The sequence below is a fragment of the Nerophis lumbriciformis genome, linkage group LG36, assembly GCF_033978685.3.
Source record: "Nerophis lumbriciformis linkage group LG36, RoL_Nlum_v2.1, whole genome shotgun sequence".
NCBI classification, from domain to species: domain Eukaryota; kingdom Metazoa; phylum Chordata; class Actinopteri; order Syngnathiformes; family Syngnathidae; genus Nerophis; species Nerophis lumbriciformis.
This window is the reverse complement of record NC_084583.2, coordinates 18,161,801-18,172,500: the sequence shown is the minus strand read 5'-3', so window position 1 is coordinate 18,172,500 and position 10,700 is coordinate 18,161,801. Positions and strand designations below refer to the sequence as shown.

Sequence of the window (10,700 nt, the reverse complement as noted above, 5' to 3'; positions counted from 1 at the left end):
TGCTTCAAGATCCACCACCAAGAGACGCTTGAAAGACATGGGTTTCAACTGCCGCATACCTCGTGTCAAGCCACTGTTGACCAAGAAACAGCGCGAAAAGCGTCTCACCTGGGCTAAGGAAAAAAAGAGCTGGACTGCTGCTGAGTGGTCCAAAGTCATGTTTTCTGACGAAAGCAAATTTTGCATTTCCTTTGGAAATCGAGGTCCCAGAGTCTGGAGGAAGACAGGAGAGGCACAGGATCCACGTTGCCTGAAGTCTAGTGTAAAGTTTCCACCATCAGTGATGGTTTGGGGTGCCATGTCATCTGCTGGTGTCGGTCCACTCTGTTTCCTGAGATCCAGGGTCAACGCAGCCGTCTACCAGCAAGTTTTAGAGCACTTCATGCTTCCTGCTGCTGACCTGCTCTATGGAGATGGAGATTTCAAGTTCCAACAGGACTTGGCGCCTGCACACAGCGCAAAATCTACCCGTGCCTGGTTTACGGACCATGGTATTTCTGTTCTAAATTGGCCCGCCAACTCCCCTGACCTTAGCCCCATAGAAAATCTGTGGGGTATTGTGAAAAGGAAGATGCAGAATGCCAGACCCAAAAACGCAGAAGAGTTGAAGGCCACTATCAGAGCAACCTGGGCTCTCATAACACCTGAGCAGTGCCAGAAACTCATCGACTCCATGCCACGCCGCATTAACGCAGTAATTGAGGTAAAAGGAGCTCCAACCAAGTATTGAGTATTGTACATGCTCATATTTTTCATTTTCATACTTTTCAGTTGGCCAACATTTCTAAAAATCTCTTTTTTGTATTAGCCTTAAGTAATATTCTAATTTTGTGACACACGGAATTTTGGATTTTCATTTGTTGCCACTTCAAATCATCAAAATTAAATGAAATAAACATTTGAATGCATCAGTCTGTGTGCAATGAATAAATATAATGCACAAGTTACACCTTTTGAATGCAATTACTGAAATAAATCAAGTTTTTCAAAATATTCTAATTTACTGGCTTTTACCTGTATATTGCTGGGTATTGTGGCCAAACAGCTCCATTTTTGTTTCATCTGACTACAGAACTTTCCTCCAGAAGGTCGTATCTTTGTCCATGTGTTCCAATTCATTGCAGACCTGCTTTTTGCTGGTTCTCGCTTGACTCTTGATCATCCTGACCAATTTTCTCTCAGCAGCAGGTGATAGCAGGCATTTTCTTCCTGATCGTGGCAGTGACAAAACTGTGCCATGCACTTTATACTTAGGAACAATTGTCTGCAGTTGCTCTTGGGACCTTAAGCTGCTTTGAAATGTCTCCAAGTGACTTTCCTGACTTGTTCAAGTCAATGATTTGTTTTCTTCAGATCTGTGCTGAGTTCCTTTGACTTTCCCATTGTGGCGTTTGTAAGCGAGTCTAATGACTGCATGACATGAGCCCTATTTAAATGTGCTCAGAGAAGTCAACAATCATAATCACTCACATGAAGTTAAGAGGCCATGAAGCTACTTTGATTTGATTGTAACTTTTCTACATCACCAAAATTGGTCATGTATGTTGCTGTATGTATACTTTTGACCCAGCACATTTGCTCACATTTTAAGTAGACCCATAATAAGTTCAAAAAAGAAGAAAACTTCAATGTTTTTTGTGACCAACAAGTATGTGCTCCAATCACAAAAAATAAGAGTTGTAGAAATGATTGGTAAGACATGACATGATGTTCTTTACAAGTGTGTGTCAACTATACACATGCAGTCAGCTTTCGACCCTTCACCAAATTCTTTTAGCCCAACACGGCCCTAAAGTCAAAGAGAAATAAGACAATCTGCAGTAGTGAACTCCAGAGTGAAATGTTGCTGACTCAGCACAAAGTGCTAACTGTGGTCTACGTCAGGTCCCAGGAGCTACGCCACATCCACCATGACGGAGCGCTTCGACTGCTTCTACTGCCGTGACAACCTTCACGGGAAGAAGTACGTGAAGAAGGACGACAAGCACGTGTGCACCAAGTGCTTTGACAAAGTCTGCGCCAACACCTGCTCCGAGTGCAGGAAACCCATCGGTGCAGACTCCAAGGTGACAAGTTTCCCCACACATCATTTATTGGTGGCTGCCAGAATGGCTGCTATGATTTGGCTCATACACACCTTCTGTGCACTTCAAAGCAGCATCAATGGTAATGGTGACAAAACACAAGGTGTCCAGGGATGTGGAGCGTACTAATGATTTGGCTCATACACACCTTCTCTGCACTTACAGGTAAAAGCCAGTAAATTAGAATATTTTGAAAAAACTTGATTTATTTCAGTAATTGCATTCAAAAGGTGTAACTTGTACATTATATTTATTCATTGCACACAGACTGATGCATTCAAATGTTTATTTCATTTAATTTTGATGATTTGAAGTGGCAACAAATGAAAATCCAAAATTCCGTGTGTCACAAAATTAGAATATTACTTAAGGCTAATACAAAAAAGGGATTTTTAGAAATGTTGGCCAACTGAAAAGTATGAAAATGAAAAATATGAGCATGTACAATACTCAATACTTGGTTGGAGCTCCTTTTGCCTCAATTACTGCGTTAATGCGGCGTGGCTTGGAGTCGATGAGTTTCTGGCACTGCTCAGGTGTTATGAGAGCCCAGGTTGCTCTGATAGTGGCCTTCAACTCTTCTGCGTTTTTGGGTCTGGCATTCTGCATCTTCCTTTTCATAATACCCCACAGATTTTCTATGGGGCTAAGGTCAGGGGAGTTGGCGGGCCAATTTAAAACAGAAATACCATGGTCCGTAAACCAGGCACGGGTAGATTTTGCGCTGTGTGCAGGCGCCAAGTCCTGTTGGAACTTGAAATCTCCATATCCATAGAGCAGGTCAACAGCAGGAAGCATGAAGTGCTCTAAAACTTGCTGGTAGACGGCTGCGTTGACCCTGGATCTCAGGAAACAGAGTGGACCGACACAAGCAGATGACATGGCACCCGGTTTGGGTTGGTTTGGTTTGCATTTCCTTTGAAAATCGAGGTCCCAGAGTCTGGAGGAAGACAGGAGAGGCTCAGGATCCACGTTGCCTGAAGTCTAGTGTAAAGTTTCCACCATCAGTGATGGTTTGGGGTGCCATGTCATCTGCTGGTGTCGGTCCACTCTGTTTCCTGAGATCCAGGGTCAACGCAGCCATCTACCAGCAAGTTTTAGAGCACTTCATGCTTCCTGCTGCTGACCTGCTCTATGGAGATGGAGATTTCAAGTTCCAACAGGACTTGGCGCCTGCACACAGCGCAAAATCTACCCGTGCCTGGTTTACGGACCATGGTATTTCTGTTCTAAATTGGCCCGCCAACTCCCCTGACCTTAGCCCCATAGAAAATCTGTGGGGTATTGTGAAAAGGAAGATGCAGAATGCCAGACCCAAAAACGCAGAAGAGTTGAAGGCCACTATCAGAGCAACCTGGGCTCTCATAACACCTGAGCAGTGCCAGAAACTCATCGACTCCATGCCACGCCGCATTAACGCAGTAATTGAGGCAAAAGGAGCTCCAACCAAGTATTGAGTATTGTACATGCTCATATTTTTCATTTTCATACTTTTCAGTTGGCCAACATTTCTAAAAATCCCTTTTTTGTATTAGCCTTAAGTAATATTCTAATTTTGTGACACACGGAATTTTGGATTTTCATTTGTTGCCACTTCAAATCATCAAAATTAAATGAAATAAACATTTGAATGCATCAGTCTGTGTGCAATGAATAAATATAATGTACAAGTTACACCTTTTGAATGCAATTACTGAAATAAATCAAGTTTTTCAAAATATTCTAATTTACTGGCTTTTACCTGTAAAAGCAGCATCATGGTAATGGTGACAAAACACAAGGTGTCCAGGGATGAGGAGCATACTAATGATTTGGCTCATACACACCTTCTGTACATTGAAAAGCAACATCAATGGTAATGGTGACAAAACACAAGGTGTCCAGGGATGTGGAGCGTACTAATAATAATGCTGAAGATGTTTATCACATAATGTAATGTTGCTGCAGCTGAATAACAAGCTGCCAACAAACCGACACCTCGCGCCTTCTGCTTGGCACAGTCTTCAAGTGTGACCTTTCTGGAGCCTTGGCTGACCTTTCCTCCTCTCCATGCAGGAGCTGCACCACAAGAACCGCCACTGGCACGAGGGCTGCTTCAACTGTGCCAAGTGCTACAAGCCGCTGGCCAGCGAGCAGTTCAGTGCCAGGGACGACGGCAAGATCATGTGTGGCAAGTGCAGCTCGGTAACCGACGGCAACCGCTGCCAGGGATGCTACAAGGTGGTCATGCCAGGTGGGTCTACAGGGGATTGAAGAGCAGTAAATAAAACATATTAGCCCTGCAGGACTTCAATAGTTATCATTTTACAGCAGCTTTTACAGAAAGTTGTGGAAAAGGTAGCGTATTCTTTTTCAATAACACACACACACACACACACACACACACATATATATATATACACACACACACACACATAGACATATATATATATATGTGTGTGTGTGTATATATATATATATATATACATATATATATATATATACACACACCTATATATATATACACACACACACACACATATATATATTATATATATACACACACATATATATATATATACATATATATAGATTAGAGATGGCCGATAAATGCTTTAAATAAATGTAATATTGGAAATTATCGGTATCGTTTTTTATTTTTTTATTAAATCAACATAAAAAACACAAGATACACTTACAATTAGTGCACCAACCCAAAAAACCTCCCTCCCCCATTTACACTCATTCACACAAAAGGGTTGTTTCTTTCTGTTATTAATATTCTGGTAGGTTCCTACATTATATATCATTATATATCAATACAGTCTGCAAGGGATACAGTCCGTAAGCACACATGATTGTGTGTGCTGCTGCTCCACTATAACCTTTAACACTTAATTTGACTCATTTTCATTAATTACTAGTTTCTACGTAACTGTTTTTATATTGTTTTACTGTCTTTGTTATTCAAGAAAATGTTTTTAATTTTTTTAATCTTATTTTATTAATTTTTTTAAAAAGGACCTTATCTTCACCATACCTGGTTGTCCAAAATAGGCATAGTAATGTGTTAATTCCACGACTGTATATATCGGTTGATATCGGTATCGGTAATTAAAGAGTTGGGGAATATCGGATATCGGCAAAAAGTCATTATCAGACAACCCTAATTATATATATATATATATATATATATATATATATATATATACACACACACACACACACACGTTAAAAGTATTTTTGAACATTGAGAGCGCTCTATAGCGGCGATTTTTGTTAGTAAATGAAAGACTGACAATATCATCACACTTCAACATCTTTAACATGTAAATACAACTATTTGTTAGGTCGGCATAGCAAATGACAACATGTTCCTAATTTCTTTACCTTGGACACATGAGGGTGAAATAAATACACAAATATATGTCAACTATGAAGTCAATGTTATTCGGGGAAAAGGACAATTGTACCGTTTAAGGAGGAGTTGATGTACTGTTCCACCTTGCTCTTCTACACAAGGAACAAACATTTGAGTGTGCTCAGAGATAAATGTGATTGGAGAAAATGATGATGGGCCAAAACAGGGACAAAGTATGTGTTGGTGCCATCACAACTTCCTGTAGGGACAAAGTATGTGTTGGTGCCATCACAACTTCCTGTAGGGACCGCCTATATTTGCACAACACTAGTGAAAAATCTACTTTAGAGTAGTCAGTGTACATCAGTATGGATCAAGAATTCAATGCACAGGTAATATTGTCTAAATAGCACAGAGGAGGAAAGATAGCCAGGTCTGGGGCTGCACGAGTGCTCCCAGACCTGCGGTTTCAACAATCTCTATAGGGTTAATATCTGGGAATAGTTGGTCAACTCCAGGATCCTCATGTGCTTCTTCTTGAACCACTACTTGGCTCTGGGTCCTGCTGGAAGCACCACTCACCTTAGGTTGTGCTTGACCCTTCCCACGTGTGTTGCAGGCACCAAGAGCGTGGAGTACAAGAAGAAGGTGTGGCACGAGGACTGCTTCACCTGCTTCGAGTGCAAGCAGCCCATCCGCACGCAGAGCTTCCTCACCAAGGGGGACGACATCTACTGCACCCCCTGCCATGAGAAGAAGTTTGCCAAGAAGTGCTTCCACTGCAAGGAGGTACACACTCACGTCCTTTCCACTCCTGCAAATATGAAAGAGTCCGTCTTCCCTTAGATCATCACTTCTGGAGGCATCAGCTACCAGGAGCAGCCCTGGCACGCCGAGTGTTTCGTGTGCACCACCTGTCGTAAGCCACTGTCCGGCACTCGCTTCACCCCCCACGAGGACGCCTTCTACTGCATGGACTGCTTCAAGACTGACGTGGCCAAGAAGTGCCATTACTGCAAGAACCCTATTACAGGTACTTTCCCACTTTGCATCAGTCCATCGTAGATGAGCTGAGGTCTCTGGGTGTTGTTGATAAATGGCTTTGGCTTTGCATAGTAGAGTTTTAACTTGCACTTACAGATGTAGCGACCGACTGTAGTTACTGACAGTGGTTTTCTGAAGTGTTCCTGAGCCCATGTGGCGATATCCTTTACACACTGATGTCGCATTTTGATGCAGTACCGGCTGAGGGATCCAAGGTGTGTAATATCATGGCTTACGTGCAGTGATTTCTCCAGATTCTCTGAACCTTTTGATTAGTGATGGGTCCGGCAACACCCATGCATCGGCGCATGCGTCGAGCTCATAGAGGAAAACCCTGTGTCGGTGCGCGTACCGCTTTTAGAAAGTCACGTGACCGATCATGAGCTGTTTTGGTCACGTGACCGATACGCGAACTGTGTCGCACTGACGCCTCCTCTGTGCCCTGTGAGCGGGTCTTTTCTACAGACGGAGAAATAATAACTAAGAGAAATAGTCTAAAATGTAATACGTCGGAAAAACTTTTTTTTTTAAATAAAAATGTGTAAAAAAATTTAATTAAAAACATTCCCAGTCCACAATCATCCACAACACGTTCTCTTAGATTTCCATGTTATGATACATGTTCACATTATTTATTGACTATCTAAAAAAGATACAAATATATTTTTATTTAAATGAAGATATGAAATAATCCTAAATGAAAATACAATAACTTGGTTTATATTATTGTATATACTAGGGCAGGGGTCACCAACGCGGTGCCCGCGGTCACCAGGTAGCCCGTAAGGACCAGATCAGTCGCCCGCTGGCCTGTTCTAAAAATAGCTCAAAGAGCAGCATTTACCAGTGAGCTGCCTCTATTTTTAAAATTGTATTTATTTACTAGCAAGCTGGTCTTGCTTTGCTCGACATTTTTAATTCTAAAAGAGACAAAACTCAAATAGAATTTGAAAATCCAAGAAAATATTTTAAAGACTTGGTCTTCACTTGGAATAAGCGGTAGAAAATGGATGGATGGATGGGTCTTCACTTGTTTAAATAAATTCATTTATTTTTTACTTTGCTTCTTATTACTTTTAGAAATACAATTTTAGAGAAAAAAATACAACCTTAAAAATGATTTTAGGATTTTTAAACAAATATATATACCTTTTAAATTTCTTCCTCTTCTTTCCTGACAATTTAAGTCAATGTTCAAGTAAATGTATTTTTTTTATTGTAAAGAATAATAAATATTTTAGCTTCTGGTTTTTCGGCGAAGAATATTTGTGAAATATTTCTTCAAACTTACTATGATTAAAATTCAAAAAAATTATTCTGGCAAATCTAGAAAATCTGTAGAATCAAATTTAAATCTTATTTCAAAGTATTTTGAATTTCTTTTAAAATTTTTGTTCTGGAAAATGAAGAAATACTGATTTGTCTTTGTTAGAAATATAGCTTGGTCCAATTTGTTAAATAATCTAACAAAGTGCAGATTGGATTTTAACCAATTTAAAACATGTCATCAAAATTGTAAAATTTATCTTAATCAGGAAAAATTACTAATGATGTTCCATAAATTATTTTTAATTTTTTCAAAAATATTCAAATTAGCTAGTTTCTCTTCTTTTTGTCGGGTGAATTTTTAATTTTAAAGAGTCGAATTTGAAGATAAACTATGTTTCAAAATTTTATTTTAATTTTTTTCGTGTTTTCTCCTCTTTTAAAACGTTCAATTAAGTGTTTTTTTCATCATTTATTCTCTACAAAAAACCTTCCGTAAAAGGAAAAAAAAATGTATGACGGAATGACAGACAGAAATACCCATTTTTTTAATATATATATATACACACACACACATTTATTTATTTAGGTATTCTTGTTTAAATCACACTTACGTGTAACTTACAAATGACAATATATTTATTTATTTAAGTGTGTATCAAACTGGTAGCCCTTCGCATTAATCAGTACCCAAGAAGTAGTTTTTGGTTTCAAAAAGGTTGGTGACCCCTGTACTAGGGCATAAAATCAGTGTTAGTTGAGTCGGTCCATAGGTTGCCTGTAGGGATTTTTAATGTCCAGCAGATGTCAGTATTTAGTGACACAGTATCGACACAGTATCAATAGTTTTGCAATGTGTCGAAACGCTTCATGACGCCTCATCAACCCATCACTACTTTTGATGATATTACGGAGCGTAGATGGTGAAATCCCTAAATTCCTTGCAATAGCTGCTTGAGAAATGTTGTTCTTCAACAATTTGCTCAGGCATTTGTTGACAAAGTGGTGAGCCTCGCCCCGTCCTCGTTTGTGAATGGAAGCTGCTTTTATACCCAATCATGGCACCCACCTGTTCCCAATTAGCCTGTTCACCTGTGGGATGTTCCAAATAAGTGTCTGATGAGCATTCCTCAACTTTCTCACTCTTTTTTTGCCACTTGTGCCAGCTTTTTTGAAACATGTTGCAGGCATCAAACTCCAAATGTGCTAATATTTGCAAAAAAATAACAAAGTTTCTCAGTGTGAACATGAAATATCTTGTCTTTGCAGTCTATTCAATTGAATTTAAGTTGAAAAGGATTTGTTGTATTCTCTTTTTATTTACCATTTACACGTGACAACTTCACGGCTTTTGTAGAATAGAGATGATTGCATCATGGCAATCAAAGATGCTAATAACAGAAACAATATTTTAATAATGGCTGTAAATCCCTCAACTATCATACTACTATTAGTATCCATCCATCCATTTTCTACCGCTTATTCCCTTTATGTCCTACTTTAAATACTATTGTCTGCCAGCCCAATGCAGCTACTGCCACCTTGTGGTGGATAAATAAAACTACACAGCTGCTTTTGAAGCCAGCGCCAATTAGTGACCTCTGCAGTTTTTTCTTTTATCGACCACCCACCCAGGAACTGGACAGGATGCTTGAATGGTGTTTTGGGAAAAAAAAAAGAGGAATAAACACTCAATTTAAAGAGAATCCATCCATCCATCCATCTTCTTCCGCTTATCCGAGGTCGGGTCGCGGGGGCAGCAGCTTAAACAGGGAAGCCCAGACTTCCCTCTCCCCAGCCACTTCGTCCAGCTCCTCCCGGGGGATCCCGAGGCGTTCCCAGGCCAGCCGGGAGAGATAGTCTTCCCAGCGTGTCCTGGGTCTTCCCCGTGGCCTCCTACCGGTCGGACGTGCCCGAAACACCTTCCTAGGGAGGCGTTCGGGTGGCATCCTGACCAGATGCCCGAACCACCTCATCTGGCTCCTCTCCATGTGGAGGAGCAGCGGCTTTACTTTGAGCTCCCCCCGAATGACAGAGCTTCTCACCCTATCTCTAAGGGAGAGCCCCGCCACTCGGCGGAGGAAACTCATTTCGGCCGCTTGGACCCGTGATCTTGTCCTTTCGGTCATGACCCAAAGCTCATGACCATAGGTGAGGATGGGAACGTAGATCGACCGGTAAATCGAGAGCTTTGCCTTCCGGCTCAGCTCCTTCTTCACCACAACGGATCGATACAGCGTCCGCATTACTGAAGACGCCGCACCGATCCGCCTGTCGATCTCACGATCCACTCTTCCCCCACTCGTGAACAAGACTCCGAGGTACTTGAACTCCTCCACTTGGGGCAAGATCTCCTCCCCAACCCGGAGATGGCACTCCACCCTTTTCCAGGAGAGAACCATGGACTCGGACTTGGAGGTGCTGATTCCCATCTCAGTCGCTTCACACTCGGCTGCGAACCGATCCAGTGAGAGCTGAAGATCTTGGCCGGAGGAAGCCATCAGGACCACATCATCTGCAAATAGCAGTGACCTAATCCTGCAGCCACCAAACCAGATCCCCTCAACGCCTTGACTGCGCCTAGAAATTCTGTCCATAAAGGTTATGAACAGAATCGGTGACAAAGGGCAGCCCTGGCGGAGTCCAACCCTCACTGGAAACGTGTCCGACTTCCTGCCGGCAATGCGGACCAAGCTCTGACACTGATTATACAGGGAGCGGACTGCCACAATAAGACAGTCCGTTACCCCATACTGTCTGAGCACTCCCCACAGGACTTCCCGGGGTACACGGTCGAATGCCTTCTCCAAGTCCACAAAGCACATGTAGACTGGTCGGGCAAACTCCCATGCACCCTCAAGGACCCTGCCGAGAGTATAGAGCTGGTCCACAGTTCCACGACCAGGACGAAAACCACACTGTTCCTCCTGAATCCGAGGTTCGACTATCTGGCGTAGTCTCCTCTC

General features: G+C 41.7%; 1 protein-coding gene across 2 annotated transcripts in view; it reads left to right on the top strand.

Annotated features, from left to right (window-relative positions):
* The window catches only part of fhl1a (four and a half LIM domains 1a), a 41,895-nt gene that overhangs the window by 28,700 nt on the left and 2,495 nt on the right, over positions 1–10,700 (top strand). For both annotated transcript variants that reach the window (XM_061930550.2, XM_061930549.2), the window contains exons 2-5: positions 1,885–2,066; positions 4,140–4,317; positions 6,044–6,213; positions 6,271–6,457. In XM_061930550.2, coding sequence (XP_061786534.1) covers positions 1,911–2,066; positions 4,140–4,317; positions 6,044–6,213; positions 6,271–6,457 — 691 coding nt within the window. In that variant the 5' untranslated portion in view covers positions 1,885–1,910. The remainder of the gene's footprint in view (positions 1–1,884; positions 2,067–4,139; positions 4,318–6,043; positions 6,214–6,270; positions 6,458–10,700) is intronic.